This window comes from Bacillus rossius, chromosome 11 (genome assembly GCF_032445375.1).
Source record: "Bacillus rossius redtenbacheri isolate Brsri chromosome 11, Brsri_v3, whole genome shotgun sequence".
In the NCBI taxonomy this organism is placed as follows: Eukaryota; Metazoa; Arthropoda; class Insecta; order Phasmatodea; family Bacillidae; genus Bacillus; species Bacillus rossius.
In genome coordinates this window covers 21,151,607-21,173,953 of record NC_086338.1, presented here as the reverse complement: position 1 = coordinate 21,173,953, position 22,347 = coordinate 21,151,607, and the positions used below count along the sequence as shown (strand labels likewise).

Sequence of the window (22,347 nt, the reverse complement as noted above, 5' to 3'; positions counted from 1 at the left end):
CGCAGCATCATGTCCTGGAGGATTTACAAACTGCCAGAATCGTTATACTGCTTGCCCGTTAGGTAACACATAGCGAAAAACTATAACCAATTGGAATAAAGATGATATGTCTGTCGTTTCGTCTGCAATCACTGAAACAAAACTTGCACATGAAATTTCTTTTTTGATGTATTCTTGGCAGACTTTAAGCATACAATCTAGCAAATCGTTTTGGATTTCTTTACAAGTCCTTTTGAAAACAGTTGCAATTGCAAGGTGTTATTTCAAAGATTTGTCTAACTCTGCTGAAAAAATAATTAACACTCTAAAAATTCCAGGATTAGCAGATTCTTGTGTCTCGTCGTGACCTCGCAGCGCGAGTTCAAACGCCCCGCAAATGTTTATACAATCTATAATTTTAAACAAGACATAACGATTTTTTGTAACTTGCTCGTTATGTTGTTTAATGTTCAAACGGTAGGCACAATCAAGTTGTTGGCGAATGTCTAATTTCCCCAAAAGATGAAACTCTCGGACGGAATTCAAATGTGTTTCTGCACTCTCATGCTTCTTTATTTTTTGACTTAAGTGAGACAAATGTGAGACGCCAAAACTTACAGAACTAGATTCACCACTTAGTTTCGCGAAGAGCAGGCAGGGAAAACCATAGAGCCGGTTGGTTTCTTCGCATCCACATATCCACGAGTTTTTCTCGCAAATGTCCTGCTTAAATTCTCTTCTGAACTCCCTATTTTTTGACTTAGTCACTTGCACTATAGTAAGTTTAGGCATTGGCCTGCCTGCTTGTTTTATTTAGATTTTCCTTTCCAATGGCAAATTAGAGAACACCAGTGTTTTTATGTTCGAGACTGTTAACTTACTCAAGGCCATAACGAGTAACTTAACTTAGTAGTTAAAACAAACTTTTTAAACGTCGCACTAAAGTATAACAATAACACATGACAAACAGCGCCGTCATCATCCTCGAAGAGCGAGCAAAAATGGGAGAACAGGACAAGAAAGGTCGCGCCGCGCACAGGATAGCGTTGCGCACGCCTAGACTGTGCTGCTAGGCTGGCTTATGGGGAGCTGCCCCCACCACGTCGCTCCGAGCCGAGCGGCGCGCCGTCGCCCGCCTAGCCTCCATCGCACGTGCGATCCCAGCAAGCTGCGCTTACTCTATAGCGGCGGGTTTGGAAAATATTGCTAATGGTTATAAGACCAAATGGGATGCATTTATTTATTATTCGATGTGTATGATATTTAAGTATTACAGTAGGTGCCTATTTAAATGAGGCGAGGGGGTTCACGTGCGAGTGTGCTCTAATGCAATAACCGCCACTGCTTATAGTGTGTACTGAGATTTATGTATATTTCAATGAGAAACATCGTTTTTAGATGGTATGAAGGGTTTGTTTCAGGTATGACATTACATTTACCGAGGCACCGAAATCAATGTTATTTCAAAAATATATCCATGTACATATTTAAATAAATAAACTTTATATGAATGTTAATGGACGTGATAACTATAACAGTTCTCTACAATATTCTTCTAGACTGATAAATTAATTAACATATAAGGTCAGAAAATCTAAATCAGGCTATTTTACAGGAAAAGTTGGAAAAAGGCAGGTACCTTCAACAAAAGATGGTTTTCTAAAAACCTGTAAAAAAACTATACATTTCTTCATAAGTAATATTTAGTAATAGGTTCTCAGTACCTCAGCACTGATCAAAAACACTAAGATTGATCAATTTTTTTAATATTATATTGTTTCGAGAATACTATATGCGAGGTCATGATGCAGGTCAGAGGCCCAGTTAGTCAGCCAGATGTTCCGTTAGCACAAGGTAGGGGTGCGGTCCATAAGTGCTACATGCTTAATCCTATTAGCAATAGCGTATCTCTACCCATTCCTTTACTTTATTCCGCATCACTTTCTCTGCAGCTCTGAAGGGTACCGCTCGTTTCCAGAGCCTCATTTACGTGATAACTAGGACACCATTGTTCTCAGAGCTTTGGGTGTAGAGTTGACCTTGACGACGTTACACACTTTCAAGAGGTGCGAAACCATTCTGAAAGTGCACTGTAGCAGACGAAAACAATACGTTGGATCCAAAATGGCGGCTTCCAGCAGACGGAAACAAAATGGCCGTCATGACTTCATACTGTCTAACATAATATCTTCCTTGGAATTAGTGGTGGGAGATCAGTCTGTCGGTGGCTTGCGTGGAGGAAGGATCAATTGCCATTTTTAATCGAATGACCTCGTCTGGTTTCAACCTAGGACTCCGAGATGCAAGTATATTTTTACCAAAATTTTATTAAATGAATTTTTTAATATATTTTTTTTTCTAAAAATCGGGTAATAGTTACGTATTTTCAAGATGGTGGCTTTAAAATAATTGCAATGATCCAAAATCCAAGATGGCGATTGTAGAAAATGTAACGTTATAGATTTTAAGATAGTAACCATATCGAAAAGTGCGACGATGACATAATACCTGTCCAACAGGGTGGTCAGAACGAAAAGCCCAACATTCTAGAATACAAGATTGCGGCAAACTAAATTATAGGAATGATATTAATAACATTTTATTAATTAAATTGTTATATAATTTTTAAAATTTTTTTTTCTGTTAAAATCGGTTAATAATTACGGTAGTTCGAGATGGCGGCCGTGCCGTAAAGCGCAACAATGGCGGCCGAGGTGTCAAAGCTCTTAAACAGTGACTTATGGCAGCTTGGCCATGAACAATTTAAGGCACATTGGGGACATGTCGAATTTTTTAATTATTCTGGTGTAGTAACGGAAAATTTCCTGTAAAAACGGTAATTTTTTTTTTCTAAATAGGGAAAATTTTAGGGAATGTTAGGAGTTTTGAGGAATTTTATATTTTTGATGTCCACCGTGACGTCAGAGGTCGGTTGGACATTGACCCCATCACCAATCCATACTCCTACTCCTGTCCACGTACCGGCTAATACATTCTACTAATAATAAATCATGAACACTTCTTTTTTGCAACAAAATAATGCGTTTTCCTTAGCAGTTGACATTTAGTGTTAGTTCACAGAATTCAGTGTGTTTAATACCGCTTAGATAAGCAGAGACATCGTTCGTTATTTCAGACTGAAAAATAAAAGACAAAAAAAACGACATTTAACAAGTAACATTCAATTAGTTAAAATTTCTTCTAGGACTGATTATTTATTTCAAGAAGAAATGTTGTTGCTGTAGGTTTTCAAGCCTATACATTAAATTTTTTATTGAAAGTCATCATTTCTAAACCATAACTAAATAAATTATTAGTTTACGTTTTCCCTGAGCAATTAAAGCCATCTTGTCTCCATGTCAATGAAAGCAACACCCTTCACGGGAATATCACTATTTATTGCCAGTCACACACACGAAGACTTCGGTGCCCCGAGCCAACACTCCATTTGCTGCGAGTATTGTGATTTACGGAGGTTCCTACATCTCTGGTTGATGAATGGTCAGCATGAATCTCAAAATTCTGCTAGAGCTTACATCAGGTGTCACCAACGAGAGACTGTTATTTTGCCTGCATTAAGAGAACACATATGACATTAGCTTATGACAGTGGTTATAGTTGTGATACATAATGATAGTTAAACTTATATAAATTTGTTTGAAAATGAATTACGTATATGGTTTATAACGGAGGTATACAACAGAATATAATTTTATTGCATTAATTTTGAAATCAATTAAGGCTTCCAGCTTTAAACGTTGTGTTTTTATCTATGGTGTAAGCAATTATTATTCCTTAATTAATTGATGTATATATTTTTGGTGATTACTTGTATGATTCAAGACACCCTAGTAAGAAAGACACTGAAGTGATTTTTTATTAGAACGGTCCATTCGAGAATTTTTTATTTAATTATATCGAAAAATACTTGGAAGTTAATTAAAAAAATTTGTGGAGTTTTTTACTAATTTAATGTGTTAAAAGTATAAAATTCTTTTGAAATATTCATCATTACTATTTATATACATTTAGGAATGCTCCCTGTGAGAAGTATGTAGGAGAAGTTTTGCTGCAGTAATTGTTTGGGACTAAATATTAAGTAGCATATCAAAGAAATAAAAATGTTACTTACCAAAGATTATCTATGGAACAGTGCTGAAACTTTAAAAGAGTGTTGAAAAAAAACGCCCTTAGAAGGAAGTGCAAAGATTGTATTAAATTATACAATTGTCTAATATCATACGACATTATTATATAATGAAATTAAATTTAGTGTTCCAACAATTGAAATGTTATTTTTTATGGATGTTCTTATTGTTATAATATTGGGTTTCTTCGATAAAATATAGTTATTTGAATGACTCTTAAAAAAAATGATTCCTAAGAAACATCCAAAACATTTGTCAAACCAAAATAATTTTTTATTTTCATATAACTTTTGGTATATTTTTAATTAATTATATATATAACTAATTTTAAAATAAAATGTGCTTTCATTCTCATAACGTAGTGACTTTGAGAAAATAATTTTCAAAAATTTTTCAAACGAAATTTTTAGCTCTGTATGTATACCTACTATTTTTACTTTATATAATACTTTGTGCTTGAAAAAATTATGAGATATGTATTTTACTCTTTAACTTATCCTACTATTCTAAGCACCATTAAAAATATGTATTTATAAAAGGAAATGCCACATTATTAAAGTCAATTGTTTTCCCCGGATAGGCGAATTAAGGGATTTAGTTAGAGCGACACAATAAAACTGCGTTCTGAGAGTAACACGATTTATAAACATAAAGTAATGAAAAATAAACAATAAAATGTTAATACGACACACTCAATTGTCATAGGAGCAATAACTTTTGTTCTTCAACTTGACCCGCTTGAATTCATTAGCTGGCTGCTAAAATGAAAATATAGCATATGTTAGCAATAGCAACAATACAAAGAATGCCAGCATTATTAATTATTACTCTTCAAAAAGAATTGGAAATATATTTGTTAAATTCCTTTTCTCGCTTTACTCTATGAATTAAATAAATAAGAGCTAGTCACAATGTATTTACGTTAATTAGGAACAAGCTGCTTATAATCAAAATATATATAATGCACAACTTTTCACAAAGGAAAAATTACAAGAGAATATTATGGTTGTGATTGAGCACAAGATATCTTACAAACTATTATACGTTAATAATCTTAAGTCCAAGTGTACCTTGTGGCTTGCCAGAATATTTAAATGTAAATGACCCCTGGTGGTAGCGGGTCCAATACGGCCGGACACTCCCTCCACACTCGGTGGTCGTCCTGTCCCGGGCAACACTCGCCGAGTCGACACTGCAGGCAGCACCTGCTTCCCTCACCACGCCGTGCGCTGTTGTCTCGGAACCTCAAGTTCCCCTGACGACAGCGAAGAGAGGAGCGAAGGACAGGCCACGAACCCTCTTGGCCGGACTGTCATGCTGTCCGCACCTGGCACACTCACACCAGCGAATCGTAACTTCCAAACAATAACTTGCTCCTGGATTGGATTGGACCGAGTGAACACCCCTACTCGATTTAAGGTTCAAATCTGGTGTTCATAGTCTAAGTCGGGAATTGTCACACATTGCCTTGGTATGTCTGCCTCTGTCTGACCACACACATTCTCATACATTGAATTGCCCTTACCACTGCCCACTCGTAATTACTCTGTAGTTCCGATAGCTATATCATTAAAAATAAGAGTGTTTATAAACGTATGCTGTTGTTTGACTGTCTCGTACACGCTATTACCAAGTGTCATCCTCCACAACTTCTCCACTGAGTCTCTCGGTCACCACACCCTTCGCAGAGCCTAAGTCCAATATCGGTGTCCTTAGTGACGGTCTTCTTCTAGGTGGTCAGACAGCGCGGCGGCAGGTCTCAGTTGCGGTAGAGCAGCGCTTCCGCTGGTCGCCTATGATGGTCTGCCTCATAAACGATTTTTTTTCCTAGCCTAAGTTAATCTAAGTGTGTAAAAGGGGGAGGGTGTTTATGGTTACGGGAAAACCTAAGTGTGTCTTAGGCCGAAGCCTATACACTCTACCATGCGGGGTATTAACCGAGCAGTACAAGGGCGCGTGCATCGTGTGCTTATTTGGGGTTTATTTGCCAGCCATGGCTGCGATTGGCGCCATGACTGACACCCCTTTAATTGCCTAGCCTAAAAGCTAACTAAAGTGACCCAGGTAAAACATGCACACAGGGAAAACCCTAGGCCGGGTCATGCGGGGATCAATTAACATGCATTAAGCAAGTAAGAAACTACTGAACAAGAGGGAAAAGTTTCAGGTAAGAAGTGTTGGGTGGGGCTGAAAGAATCAGCCATGCAGGGGTTGGGCGGCCCGCATTAATATTATTAGCTAGGGATGCATGCGACCCCAGGGGTGGGCGACTTCACTCGTCAGCCCAGCCCAGCTGCCAAGGCAGCCACTTGTTAAAAAAGAAATGGGCTGCTGTAAATATTCCCTTCCCCTAGCGCCGGAGCCGCGGCCAGGCCAGCGGGACAGAGCGGCAGAAGGCGGCAAGGCAAGCCCTGCAAGCGGGTAAACCCACTGATTCGCCGCCAGCTAAGGCCAGCTCTCGGCGGTGGGCAGACGAACCAGTAAACCGGCTCGAACTGCGGGCGCACGGGGTGCCAGGCAGCTATCTTCATCTTCCTTCTTCTAGTGGACAGCAGTGTACCTTTCAAGCCAGGGTGGGGGAGGGTCCAAACCTCGCTGCCCAAAATCCCAGAGACGGTTGATGGTCGCGCCGCTCGAGGCGACTACTGCAAGCCTACATTAGCCCCAGTTGAAGGTTCCTGAAGTCATCCTTCCGAGTTCTGATGCTGTTCATTAAAATATGTTTAGTTTGGTAGCTATTATAAAATTCATGCTTTTTCGCGAGCTGGTGCATTGAGCCTGCACTCAGGAGATAGAGCCTCAGATTGGCCGAGATTGGTTAGGGAAATTGTCCAGTAATTCATCGCGAGGCCCTATCCTCAGCATCCACGCAAAGGTAGGCTACGGTTGTGTGAAAATGTTAGGGGTGATGGTGTTGGAGGAAGCCTTAAATTAAATATAATTAAGTTTAAAAGAAATATAACTTAAACTAAATGGACTTCCTACGTCAGACTGTATGGCTAGAGGGGAGGGAGGTCGTATGACGAGTCAAAAGACCACTCCCCAGTCACGTGGTTACCCCCACCAATGAGCTCTCTGGGTGGGGGGCGTTCGCAATTTTTAATTAGTGCGCCTGTGGCGTTGGACACCCGCCACACAAGTACGTATCACTGGTGACAGTTACTTCAAGGGCAAGTCTCTTTTCTCGTTGTGGGACGCGAAGTCACCTCAACAAAATAATAACTCGTGTAAATGGTTAGCGTTGAAAAAATATATAATTTTTATCACTAAGTCATTTAAACAATTTTTCACCCAAACCTCAAATTTTCTAGTTTAGGTCTGAATCTTATTAATATACACTTATTACACCGCTAACCATAACATTGTATCGAACATAAATTAACACTTTTCAAACATCTGCGTGCAATTTTTCATGAATATTTTCTTACCTTATCTCAATTGATTTAGGTTTGCGAATTAATAGTCATAAGATTTAAGGTAGTGTGTTTTGTTTTTATTTGTTCTTACTAAATTGCTTATCATCCGCTTAATACCATTGCATATAAGGCCGTTTATGGACCAAAATCACTTACACTTCCCCTATTTAACAAGGAATTACCAAAAATTGTAGACTCAATACAGTACATAACTCTGTGTACATAATTTTTGTGCTCAGACACTTACCACGTGCTTCAGTAGATTTGACATTAATTTTTCTTTGTAAAGGTACACACGTTACACTTAAATATTCTTCTTTGACTACCATTGGGGTAAATTTTAATAAAATACTCTTTTTTTATTGTTCGGTTGTAAGTGATTTGATTCTAATGTCTTGAATTAAGCTTTGATCCCTTTGTTAATATTATTTTTTGTGTTAACGTGATTAAGTTCTTTTGTTCACAACCATTGGAGTCGATTTAGAAATAATGAAAAAAGGCATTACGTAACTTTATAGATAAGTTATTCAGGCAGTTTTTTACCTCCAGATATAGAAAATTTTGGAATTACGAAACGTACCCATCAAACTCACATTCTGGCGTGGAACGAGTCTGATTCATTGTAGAGTTCATTAGACCATGCCCTATATCTTTACTCATGCTTCATTATCTTCGAAAATACTACTCAATCTACTACACATTAAATACTTTTCAAACTTTTGGGGGTAAAATTATGTTTATCGGCTATAAAGCATTTTAAAAATGAGCTTTTATTAATATTATTAACACTTACAAAAAATATAACATAACAATCCGTTTATTAATTTTTGAGTAATGACAAAAATAACTGTAAAATCAACATACATATTTTGATACTAAATATTTAAGATATTTAGTTTTTAGGTACACAGAAAAAATGGGGTGTGGCTGTGTCATGGACACGGCCGTGTGTTGTACGTGAATACGTGTACGTAACAGGTAATATTTTCTATACAAAATGTAAAATACGCTATTTAATGTATGTTTTATTCGTGTTTGAACACTAATAAGTTGCGTATAGACTGACATTATTTAGATATATTTATATATATATATATATTAAATTTTAACACCATATATATTAACGGTAATTATTTTACACTAGTGTTTTACATATACATTCTATAGATTTTGACGACAGCTGACGACTGAAATTTAAAAGAACGTTGTAGCTTCTCCAAGTCAAAAGTTATACTAAATGTAAATCTCGAAACGCACGAAAATGACCATAAAATGACAGCGCTTCCCCCTCCACCGCGCGTGATGCGTCAGAGTCCTCAATTATCGTAACGAATTCTTTGATCCTTTAGCTATCCAGCGGTGTAATTAAATTTTGGATGGAGATGATATATATGTAGCTGCAACGCCAAATTGTTTTTGTTATCATACGGTTTTTTGGATTGCCTCCCACTATGGATTTCTTTGGAAATCATTTGCCAAGAAGTAGTTTTTTAAAAAACAATACAAGAAGGATATTGTATTTTGGTATAACCTAGGGCTATGGTTATTTTTGCAAATATGAAATACCTTTTTCCGAAATAAAATGAGTATTTCGTTCTAAAATTGGTGCCTGATTTTACATTTTTATTGAAGTTTCAATCAACCATAATGTTTTAAACCATATAAAAGACAAACAAATATTAAATTTTATTTATAATGCTGATTAATGTGCTGAGTTAATATTAGAAAAGCACTTGAAATAACGGTTTCCAATAACTTTAACTATTGGAGATATTGGGACAACCTAACGCATTAATGCCTTGGTAAGAATCTGATCCCAGTATCACTGGAAACACTAAATGGTTGTAATGCAGTTTTTGTTATTGTAAATTAACACATGTACAAATAATTGTAATTTTACATGAATATTGGCGTTCCATTTACAAAAAATTAATTACAGCGCAGGATACATTTTTTGCGTTCTCATCTCTACTCTGCTAAATCTTCCTACCTTTAAACATTGAGAACAGTGGAGTCTCTTTTCTACCAAACATTCCTACCTTTAATCATTGAGAACAGTGGCGTATTTACTCTGCCAATCATTCCTACATTTATCATTGAGAACAGTGGTTAAATACTATGTGGGGATCTCCGTAAAAGTTTCTAAAATCAACGTTTATTTACAGTAACTGAGATTTTTTGCTTTACATATGAACTCCTTTGAATCATATTGGTGTATTAAAAATATCCCTTTGAGATCTGCTTGTGTACATACTAAAATTACTTTATTTTCTTCCAAGTAAAATTTTATCTTGGTATGAACGGAACGCAGAACTTAGTTAGAAGGTTCACAATTTTACTGTTTTCTTATGATAGTTTTATGATTTTAACGATTATTTAAGAAAAAAACAGCGTTTAGTCATCTCGCGCATTTAAACTAAAGCTAAAAAATAGTATAGCTATTCACTTTAACGCTGAAAATAAATAATTCAGTAGACCAAACATTGGTGGTGGTTGAAACTATATTTTTTGAAGCGTAAAATATACGGCGACAAGGAACCTGCTAATATTGTTACATGACTACTTGTGTGACTGCTATTTGAGTAACCACTACTGTGCGCCGCCATTTAATTTTTTTGTACAAAATAAACTTTTGGAACCTAAATTATATAAAAATTATATAAAATATTTTAGCGCTTTCATAGATTTATGTGAGGTAATTAATTGGATGAATAAATACATACCGCGTCCAATTTTCTCCATCAAATGTTTTAACTTATTATGCTATTTGAGAATTTTTTAATTATTCGAACATGTTTAAACGAACTCACAACAATTATCGTTAAATAATTGGAATTTTTTTAAACTTATAGAAAAATAATTTATTTATTAAACATAAATTTATTTTGTTATCTATATATATTTAAATTATATCACTTTTAAAACCTTTTTTAATGTCCATGTGTTCTTCGCCAATTTTAGTGACGGAAATTGATGTAATTCCGTTTTCGCAAGACTCTATTTTGAGAGTCCGATTATATAAAACATCAAACATAATTTATAACCCGTCCCATATGAAATGTATTTGATGGAAAATCACATCATCCAATTGGTCAAACAAACATGGCTGTCATGACGTCATAACCCACCAACTATATTTGACAAACCATGTAGGAAAGTGTTGGAAGCGGAATTTTGACAGCATGACAGGGCCTTAAGCTACTAACAATTTTTTTTCACGCCTGTGAAACATTTGAGAAGCCTAAGATGTACATCAAGTTCTGTCCCTGCCCGAGCAAGCGCAAATATTCACCGGCCAACCAAGGGATTTGTTTTATTTTTGCGCAGGAAAAATATATTTAAATATTAAAAGTGGTTGGTTAGGTTAGCTACATTAAAACACTTTAAAACACTATGGACGGTTAGTTTAGTAAGTATAGCTACATTAAAATAAACAGAAAAATATAAATATATATAAATAAACCCGAGGATCGCCGAAGGTGAATATTCGAGCGTGTTCGGGCAAGGACAGAAATTAATGTACATCTTAGGCTTCCCGAAACATTTTATGTTATGCTGGAGATGAAGTTGCAGTGTCTTGATTGCTAGCTCCCTCCCAACCCAGACCTGGATTCGACGGTGACAATTTCTATCCTTGTGGCGCACAGGCTAGCAGATATGTAGCCCTGCCACATTCTCGCAGTCACGTCTGTCCGATGTGCCGCAGCTGATGGCGCAGATGTGAATATGATATTGGTAGAGACCGGAAAAATTCGCGGATTCATTCGGCGATGGGCTAGAATTCAAATACATATACCTCTTAGAGGTTTTTTTTTATTGGCTTACTGTTCATATTGACAAATCTCAACCAATTATAAACCCTCAACCAAAGAAGGATTGAATCACAGCCGAACCAGCAGAGACGACTGTCAAGTCGGCAGCCAATGAACTTGCGTTATTTGCCAAAATGTACAGGGGAATGTGCAGTCTATCCTGAAGGCCATCGAAACCACGATTTTTTTCCGGTCTCTAGATATTGGATCGGTGCACGTGAGGTCTGGCGTCAAGTGCTGATGCCACAGTCGCTCTGAGCGGACGTGTCTGACCACGAATGGCGAACATGTTCTTCCGAGGTCAGACCGTTCAGACAGCTTCATCTGCATGTGACGTCATTAACAACACTCGACTGTAAGAAACATGATGTGTACAAACAAAACGTAAGATAGCGCGAAAATATACATTAACAAACAAACATTTTATTTTATATCTTTGAAATTTAGTCTAGAGTGCAATACATATTTATTATTTGTCATCTTACTTTGAAACGATAAATTTATACCCTAAAAACACAAATAAATAATTTTTAATGTGTCCAGGCATAAAAAACTGGTTTGGCCAAAATAAATACTAAACTTCAACACTTTAACACATATTCAATTAAAATTGTCGACATTCCATTGACAGGAATGCTATTTAATCCCTATTTTGTATAAATATTTTGAGTAAAGCAAAGCAATCTCAAATGCTGCCTTTTAAGATTGACAATGTGAACCAGAAGCTTTAGGCAAATGGGGGACGCCGCTACACACGGAAAGATATGAATAGTCAGGAGACGGCCTGCTGTGACATAGGTGAAGTCACTTTATAACTTCGCCGTTGCCATACTCTCCTGCCCAAAACATCGTGGAAATTATTATTTACCAAGGGTAGAGAATGAATTGGAATCTCAGTCACATTAAAAAATATAATTTGCAACTGTTTCCACAATGAAAAACACTACACTAGAGCCAATGTTTTGGGCGTCATACCCAATGTGGTGCAACACGGTAAACGTGTAAACGTGTAGTATTCACGCTGGATTCTGACTTCTGTGATCTGTATTCCGCTGTGAACAGAGTAAATACACCGTAGTTCGTAAACTGAATAGCACAGAATAGTGGGTAAGCTGTGGATTTATTATTAAATTTATAGTGTTTTATTGATATACAAAGATTTTTTTTTGAGTATATGGTGAAGAAAGTAAACACACTAACCGTAAAATTTCAGAAAATTTTTAAAACTGTAAAATTACATTTTCTTTTTTGATGATTATTATACAAACGACGAAAACGAAGTTATAATTAGTGGCTCCATAATATTTTCTGTAAAAAAATTGCTATATACTGGGAAAGAAAATACGTCAAGAACGTTCTTCGAATGCGTCATGCCCAATGTGGTGCCACACAGTGAACGCGCAGACGAGTGTTCGTGGCCACAGCAGAGTCGGGACACCGCGGCTGTGTGTGGCTCCACTCGGCTGAGAGAGGCTCCACTCGGCTGTGAGAGGCTCCACTCGGCTGAGAGAGGCTCCACTCGGCTGAGAGAGGCTCCACTCGGCTGAGAGAGGCTCCACTCGGCTGAGCGAGGCTCCACTCGGCTGAGAGAGGCTCCACTCGACTGAGAGAGGCTCCACTCGGCTGAGCGAGGCTCCACTCGGCTGAGAGAGGCTCCACTCGGCTGAGCGAGGCTCCACTCGGCTGAGAGAGGCTCCACTCGGCTGAGAGAGGCTCCACTCGGCTGAGAGAGGCTCCACTCGGCTGAGAGAGGCTCCACTCGGCTGAGAGAGGCTCCACTCGGCTGAGCGAGGCTCCACTCGGCTGAGAGAGGCTCCACTCGGCTGAGAGAGGCTCCACTCGGCTGAGCGAGGCTCCACTCGGCTGAGAGAGGCTCCACTCGGCTGAGAGAGGCTCCACTCGGCTGAGAGAGGCTCCACTCGGCTGAGTGAGGCTCCACTCGGCTGAGAGAGGCTCCACTCGGCTGAGAGAGGCTCCACTCGGCTGAGAGAGGCTCCACTCGGCTGAGAGAGGCTCCACTCGGCTGAGCGAGGCTCCACTCGGCTGAGAGAGGCTCCACTCGGCTGAGTGAGGCTCCACTCGGCTGAGAGAGGCTCCACTCGGCTGAGAGAGGCTCCACTCGGCTGAGAGAGGCTCCACTCGGCTGAGAGAGGCTCCACTCGGCTGAGAGAGGCTCCACTCGGCTGAGAGAGGCTCCACTCGGCTGAGAGAGGCTCCACTCGGCTGAGCGAGGCTCCACTCGGCTGAGAGAGGCTCCACTCGGCTGAGAGAGGCTCCACTCGGCTGAGCGAGGCTCCACTCGGCTGAGAGAGGCTCCACTCGGCTGAGAGAGGCTCCACTCGGCTGAGAGAGGCTCCACTCGGCTGAGTGAGGCTCCACTCGGCTGAGAGAGGCTCCACTCGGCTGAGAGAGGCTCCACTCGGCTGAGAGAGGCTCCACTCGGCTGAGAGAGGCTCCACTCGGCTGAGCGAGGCTCCACTCGGCTGAGAGAGGCTCCACTCGGCTGAGTGAGGCTCCACTCGGCTGAGAGAGGCTCCACTCGGCTGAGAGAGGCTCCACTCGGCTGAGAGAGGCTCCACTCGGCTGAGAGAGGCTCCACTCGGCTGAGCGAGGCTCCACTCGGCTGAGAGAGGCTCCACTCGGCTGAGAGAGGCTCCACTCGGCTGAGAGAGGCTCCACTCGGCTGAGTGAGGCTCCACTCGGCTGAGAGAGGCTCCACTCGGCTGAGAGAGGCTCCACTCGGCTGAGAGAGGCTCCACTCGGCTGAGAGAGGCTCCACTCGGCTGAGAGAGGCTCCACTCGGCTGAGTGAGGCTCCACTCGGCTGAGAGAGGCTCCACTCGGCTGAGAGAGGCTCCACTCGGCTGAGAGAGGCTCCACTCGGCTGAGAGAGGCTCCACTCGGCTGAGCGAGGCTCCACTCGGCTGAGAGAGGCTCCACTCGGCTGAGAGAGGCTCCACTCGGCTGAGCGAGGCTCCACTCGGCTGAGAGAGGCTCCACTCGGCTGAGAGAGGCTCCACTCGGCTGAGAGAGGCTCCACTCGGCTGAGCAGTGTTGTCTCGGCGCAGGTGATGGACCCAGCGGGCAGGTTCCTCAGGAGCTTCGGCAGCCAGGGCACGGCCGACGGCCGCTTCAACTACCCCTGGGGCATCACCACGGACGCCCTCGGCTTCATCTACGTCTGCGACAAGGAGAACCACCGCGTGCAGGTGAGGCTTCATCCCATTGTCTCAGCAGGAACAGCCGCGTGATGCTGTGGCTCCAGCCCGCTCTCCACGCAGGAATCTCCGCAAAGAGGAGTGACTTTCCCGTCTTCCCGCTTCGCCCAGGTCAGCGTCGTGGGACCCGTCTGTTGTTTCACAATCTTGGCGACTGTTACCCTGGTCGACGAATACTTCTGTCACTGCTGTCCTGTCAACAGTGTTTGGAACTTTGCAAGTGGAATTCGGGAAATCTTGTAGTACTGGTACTACTACTGATGAGAGCTTTAAGAGTTTATAAAAGTCTAAACTAAACATACCATAGATAATAACCCGCTTATACGTCTCAAATTTGTTTTAACTTTGTTCAGGGTGAGAGGACTTCCAAAATTGTAACGGAGTCTGTTACCATTTGAGTTACAATTTGAAATTTACAAAAAAATAGTCAGACCAAAATATTGGGTTTAGATCCGTTCCGATAGCCACAAGAACGCTACTCGTTAGTGAATTCAACCATATAGGATACATCAGTAGGACATCAGGTTTATATATGGTGGCTTAATATAATTTGAAATTAAATTATTCTTATTTAATTTAATGAACTCACAAGCCCTGTATATTCTTTAGTCAGTAATTAAAAAGGGTCTTGGTTATCCTGATGAATTTTGACACAGTAGATAGGATGAGAGGCCTCAGACCTTGTTATGTATCATTATGATCACTTGAAGGCCTAAATTGTGTTTATAAAAAATATCTATAATTATTGCATGCACTACAAAAAGGATCTAATTCTTTTATGAAAAGGTTTGCTGCTATGTGATGATACAAAAATATATACAGCTTTTTCAAACAAGTAAATAAGTATTATGTTATGTAAAATATTTGGTTGACCTGACCAAATGGTTGCATCGAACTGAACTGGTTAATTTGTAAGTTTAACACAGATTTTTTCAATAAAGTGCATTGAATATTGTTTTTTCGATCTTTTTGGCGCATTTATTGTGTAACTTTGTTTATTTAGTTAGTAACTGCATATATAACCAAAGTGACTGCACCAAATATATTAATTAGTCTAGACCACAAGTGATAACATAAGAAGAGGTCCTTCAGTTTATCTGACCATATAAATAAAAAGTATTAATAAAGGTGTACTGAAAACCTTTTAAGTGTAATTTGAAACAAAGATTGATGAAAATGAAAACATATGGTCAGTTTATAAACGATAATGACGTATGCAGTGTGAACATAATGACAGTGCATTACCCACATTGTGGTTGACTTTAAAGAAGTTAGACGAATAGACGTTTTTCATATTCTAACTGGAGATATTTAACATCGATGAATTCAATGAAAAAAAGAAACACAAGTCATCATCAACGTACAAGACGTTCGTCACATAAGAACAGCAGGTTTGACCTCACCGTAAATCTGATTCCGGACCATCATGGTGAAACTTGAGTGGTTTAGTCAATATATAGGCTTTATAATAGTACGATAATAGATTATCATCTTAAAATAAAAACTTTTAATGGTTTTTAAAATGCACATCATGCACATCCAGGCAACGTTGTTTTACGTTTTGGGGTTGTACCTTTGTTTCGTAACTATTTTCACCCCATTGCCATGAGATTTCCTAACAATATTTATTATTCACAAGGGTTTTAATACTACCTTCGGAAAACTAAAATAAGTGGCACACCTTATAAGTACACTGTTGTCCAAATATTTTGAAAACAATGCGGTACAAATAATTTCTTTTATTCGACCCAATATTGTGTCTCTTTACAGGTATGTGAAACCGATATATGATCGGTTATGAAATTCTTAGAGAAAATATTTTCAGAAGCGGAACCTTGCCGAAGGAAATGTGCAAGAAAGCGGTTCAATTTGTTGCAGTACAGAGAATAAAATGGTCCTGGCGTTCATGACAGCTAAGAGGCTTGACCATTCATTCTACTCAATTACACCCCTTTCGTTCATGGTAGACTGCTAATCGTGGAATAAAGTGCACTTGAAGGATATTTCAAAATAATAAAAAGTATGTCGTGTATGCAGTTGTTGCATATAGAATGTTGGATGTATAAAAAAAAAACTTAGAGTACCTATTTAAATTTACAAGCTTTATAAAAGTTTTAATACTGAAAAAAATAAATATTAAATGCAAGATTTCATATATATATATTTATATTTGACTTAAATGTCATAACGCTTGAAACTAAATGTAATTTTTTTAACTAACTGTGTGAAATAACTGATTTAACATTGTGGTGTGGACCAAAATCATCCTTGAGTAACCGAGATAGTTCGAGAAAATATTTTTAATTGATTTAAATCTGATTAATTTAAATTCTAAGAAAATTTTAGCTACCAAATAGTTAATAAACTATTTCATTTGCAATAATAATTTTTAAAATTCATTTCTGAAATTCATTGATTACATATTTTTCCGTATTCCTACATCAAAAGAAATTTTAAATTTCAGTAGGAGAACGTATCATGTGGGATAAAACTATGATTCAATATATTTTAATCATATAACACTATGAATAACATAGTTACATAATATAAATTTAACTCATTTGAAACGTCGACATTTAGAATTGTTTTATTAGAACATTTGTTAAAAAATTAGGAGGATTTTACGTATAAGAAAGGACAGGGAAAAAATGTTACAAATCTTGCTAACAAAATAGTCCATATTATCAGCTTTTGCGTGTCAACGTATAACATCAAAATTATTTAGTAACTGTTGTAACAAATAAATATAAGTATTTTAAAATTGTAATGTTTCAAAATACTATTGTTACATTTAACCTACGGATAGGAGCATTGTATAAGAAAATTTACTTTTGGTTTTTTCGCAGAATCTTTTAATAAATTGAGCATTGCAATTTTCTTAAACATTTATTTGGATGTATTTGCGGTAGATCATTAAGTTATGCTAATATTTAAGAAAAAATATTCGGTGTGCCTATATGAAAAAAAAATCATATTCATATAAAATTTTAGGTGTAAGTGAAAGTAAGGAAATATTAATTGCCATAACTTACTTCCTTAGTAAATCATGGTACCAATATTAAACGACTACTGATATTGGCAAAAGTACCTTTTATCGATGTCACCTATGTTATGTGTCAATAACAACATTTTATAAAATAATTTTGTGGTTTGCTTTTTTCCCCTTTTGATACTTTTTCCACGCTGACTTGTAATTTTTTAGTATCCACAGATCAAATAAGGTTCGTAATTTTTTTTCAATATTTATAAGTTGTTATTCGGTAACAGAAAGTGATAACTTTTGTTTGTTCATATTCATGAAAACTACCCGTATGCTACAAAACTGCTGTACAGATAGTAGTTGGCAAAATAAATATTTATTACAATTGTTTTAAAAATGTCTTGTAATATATATATAATTAATATAATTTCCACTGTACCTTTATTGTTGAGTGGCAATGAATTTATTAGACTATGAAATCAATCCTTTTACTTCTTTAAATTTTTCAGCTAATTTTTTATGTTTATACTCTCTACAAAGTATAAAATCTGTATGGTCAAAATTTATGCCAGCATGTATTTAATCTGTGGTACTAAACCCAAAGACATCCGCTTGAACCCTAATGATTAGAGACCGGAAAAATTGGCGGATTCAATGACCCCCAGGATAGACTCCACTATCCTCTACTAACTCGGGCAAATGCCAACTGTTCATTGGCTGTTAACTTGTGAGTCGTCTCGAATGGGTAACCTGTGATTCGTCACTTATATGAGGGAGGGTCTCCAATTGGCCCTCATAACTCCAGATTAACAAAGAACCAATGGCAGAAGCAGCATTTCACGAAGTGAATCCGCGAAATGTACAGGTCTCTACTAACGAGTGCTCCTGCGTGTAAGCCATGCCTGGCCGCGGCTGTCCCAGGTGTTCCAGTCGGACGGCACCTTCGTGGGCAAGTTCGGTTCGAACGGCAGCAAGCCGGGCCAGCTGGAGCACCCGCACTACATAGCCGTGTCCAGCACGAACCGCGTCATCGTGTCGGACTCCAACAACCACCGCGTGCAGATCTTCGACGTGAACGGCCGCGTGCTCACCACCTTCGGCAGCGAGGGCTCCGAGGAGGGCCAGTTCAAGTTCCCCAGGTGAGGGGCGGCCGCTTCACGTCGGGGTGCTTCATGTTCCCCAGGGCAATCCATGTGACATGTTCAAACATCAGGATGGCATGGACGAGTCGGTTTATGTTTTCACAAGTCAGAGTTACAGCTATCTGGATTACCGAAGTTTAGCGGAAATACCCAGTTTTAATATCGAGATGATAAGGAAAAGGCGGTATATTTTCCTTAAGTCCGAGTTAAAATTATTTGGCACAACCCATTTTTGAGTGATATACCAGTTTCCAGTATAAGGATGGCAAGGCAGACGCGGCCATATTCTCCAAGTCAGAGTGACAGCCATTTTTAGGTTTTTTTAAATTTCTATTTGATGACCCTTTATCTAAAGCGTCCTAAAGATGAGCCCTTTAATGTTCCCATATTCAATATGGGAGCCAATTAAGATTGTTTAATTTAAGATGGAATGACCGGCTATTCTCGTATTATCAAGGTCATAACAGAGAGCCAGTTCATAATATCCAAGGCAGAGTAAAGTCTCTTTCAAGTTTTCCTAGTAAGAGGGAGAGCCATTTCCCGTTTAATGAAATTTGAGGGGAGAGCAATTGATAAGAACGCAGGACAAGTTAAAATTATTCGTGTCAGAAGATCGAACCAATTCAAATCCTTCAGGTCTTAGGGAAAATCATAATCAAATACTAAAGGCCCAGTTACTGATTATCGTCAGAGAGGAGAACTAGCTCATGTTTCCCAGTTGGGCAATTGTTAGTTATCTAGCAAAGAGGTTATATTTATTACAATTTCTCCAGTTCAGCAGAAAGGGTATTTCCTTTGTTTCAGGTTTCAATAATTGTTCAGTTCTTTAATCAGCTTTCGAAATGAGAGCCTGTACTTTTATGAACGCAAAAAAAGAAGTTGCCTTGAAAATTCCCTTCATAGAGTAAAACTCGAATTTGTGCAAGTGAGAGGGGATAGACAGTTCACGTTTTCTGTATTAAAAGTAGACCAAGTTGTCAGAATGCTCGGCATTTTTAAGATCTCACGATTTTAATTAAGATTTCGGTGTTAGCATGTAGGCCTACTGACAAGAAGTTGTCACCATGGAAATAGTTATAAATACCTTACTTCAATATGACTTCAAATGTAACACCAAGGATGATGTGCCTAGAGATGTATTCTATGGGCATAGCACGAGGACCAAGATTGGAGGTTTTCTAACAGGAACTGGTAATATGCGCACAGATATCACATGATGTTAAACGTAGAACGTCCCAAAGTAAGATTTTCAAGGCACGAAATCAATTAAAATAAAGATTATGGAATTTTTTTTAACACAATGTTTTTGAACATATACGCAAAATGTATCCAACATGTAATCCCCAAATATTTTGGGGATAAATTGTGGGTAACATTATATACTAAACAAAGACCTGTTTATATAAAGTACTATATATACAAATATTTATTCAATAGACATCACGATTTGGCAAAACTCTGCTGCAGCAAGCCCGATAACCCACGAGTTAACGGAAGAAGAATAGCGTAATCAGTTTTCCGAGTTAAGGGGTTAGCAATAGGTATCGATTATTTTAATTTTTTTAAGAATGTTTCTTGCATTTCATTTTTTAGACCTAGACTTCAAAATTAATTTATAATTAAAAGTTTCATTAAAAAATAAATCTCATCAAAATATAGGAAGTACCTACTTCAAATAATTAATTAATTGTTAATGCCTGGAAGACCCACATTCTTTAAAAGAAAGATGACAGAAATTCCAATTTTTGTGTCTCCACGGACGATGGCGAAAATGCTCCAATACAGCTTTTTAAATTAAAAATAAATTTCGGGTATAGTAATCAAGAAATTTATATTAATGAACTAATTAAGTGATCAATTAAATAAAAAAGAAAAAACCTTAGTTTTGGCTCTCTACTTGTATTAAACAGAAATTATACAAATGATCTGAAGTAACTAATTTAAACTTAGCAACCATTGTTCAATGAATATGCTTGATTTCAATTTTATATATTGTATATATTTTTACGCAATACATTCTTAGTTAAAAAACATCGTTGAACCGTAAAATTAAATAAAAAATAAAACTGACATATCCCTCCCCGATTTTTTCCCGCATAATGAATTGCATTGAAAACTATTGTTCAAATAAAAATAAAACTTTAATAAATAAGGTATGAATGTTATATGTAACAATGTAATTTTTTCATATAAATGTATTACTTCAAAAATGATGATTTAATCGACGAAAGGATCAAACCAGCATTCGAAATGATACCTACAGTAAATGTTATTAAAAGTGTGAATTATAACAGTCATCCATCTGACGGCATGGTTTTCTTTAACTTTACTAACAAATACAATTTATGAACGCTTTAGCTGCAGGTAAGTGGTTTTAAGTAAACAACACTGAAAATAAACCCAATGTTTTTGTTTTTACTGAAATGAAGTCAGGAGTTTTGGTTGACATACTTTAATAAGTTATATAGTTTTAAATTTAATTTTATTGCTCTTAAAAATCTTTTTTATTTAAAATTTATAATTAGGTGGAAATATTCCTTGAGTACAATAAAAGTGCTCTAATAAGGTATTTTTTTTAGAAATTTTATTCCTAAATGGGTGAGAAGTGTTGGTAAAGTTTGTATGAAGCAAAATACCACTCAATGACGAATTCACAGGAACTATAAGACCTACAGACTTGAAAATTGGCACGTGACTTCATTACTGAGTACACATCTGCTAAAAAAACTATTTTACGAAAATCAACTCCCAAGTAGGGCTACGGGGGAGTTATAGATAAAAAAGGTTTTTTTTTTTTTTTTAAGTTTATAACCTAAATACTTTTAAATTCAGGAGTAATGTTCATTATATGTATTACATAGCCTTCATCTGAGATTGTGGTTTTCCGAAAAGTTAGCTCCCGCGGAGTGTTTTCAGGGGTGTTTAAATTGAAAATTTCACATATTTCAATAATAGGTCCCATAAAATTATGCGGGACGTTAAAATTAAAACAAGTATGAGGCTTCCGGGTGAAAAGTAGCTACCAAGGGTGATTTAGCCAATGTATTACCGGATAAATCAGCTTCAAATACCAATGTATTTTTGTATTTACCATGTAATCCACAAAAAAATGATTTTGTAAAAAAACGGAAAGAACATATTTTGCACCATTTTTCTATTACTCAAGCAGATCGTATGCACAAGGATTGATTTTACATAAATGAAATAAAAACACTTTCACATAAACCTGAACTAGCTTTAACCAAATATATAACAACTTTTATGAAATGATTTCACCTATCTTGTTGAATAATGCAAAATTTTCGATACTTTTTTTATCACGTCGGTGAGTTATCTCCAAGAACTCTGCAGCTCCCGATTATAAAAACCAAATGAGTTCCACATCCAAAGTCTGGCATCATAGCGCCCAACGGAATATCGGGACGCAATTCCAGTAGAGTCGAGCAGTAACGTCCGTCCAGTCACCACCGATGCAGGTTGTAGTCACAATTCGTGTTGTCGTGTGTGGTCGTTGCTCAGCGCCAGCTACGACGCCTAGTGTCAGCACCAGTTACGCCTACACAGTTACTAACAAGTCCCTACTCTCACTCGTCATCAACTCCAATAGTTCAGCAAGTGAGTTCCACTCCTCAAGTCGTGAGCTTACTCGTTTA

The 22,347-nt window shown here is 38.0% G+C and overlaps 1 protein-coding gene across 6 annotated transcripts in view; it reads left to right on the top strand.

The window, feature by feature from the left end:
• LOC134536685 (RING finger protein nhl-1) overlaps positions 1–22,347 on the top strand; it is a 382,369-nt gene that overhangs the window by 335,467 nt on the left and 24,555 nt on the right. For 4 of the 6 annotated variants that reach the window (XM_063376528.1, XM_063376531.1, XM_063376529.1 and 1 more), the window contains 2 exons: positions 14,423–14,563; positions 18,474–18,691. In XM_063376528.1, coding sequence (XP_063232598.1) covers positions 14,423–14,563; positions 18,474–18,691 — 359 coding nt within the window. The remainder of the gene's footprint in view (positions 1–14,422; positions 14,564–18,473; positions 18,692–22,347) is intronic. The other 2 variants (XM_063376533.1, XM_063376534.1) reach the window with 1 other exon arrangement.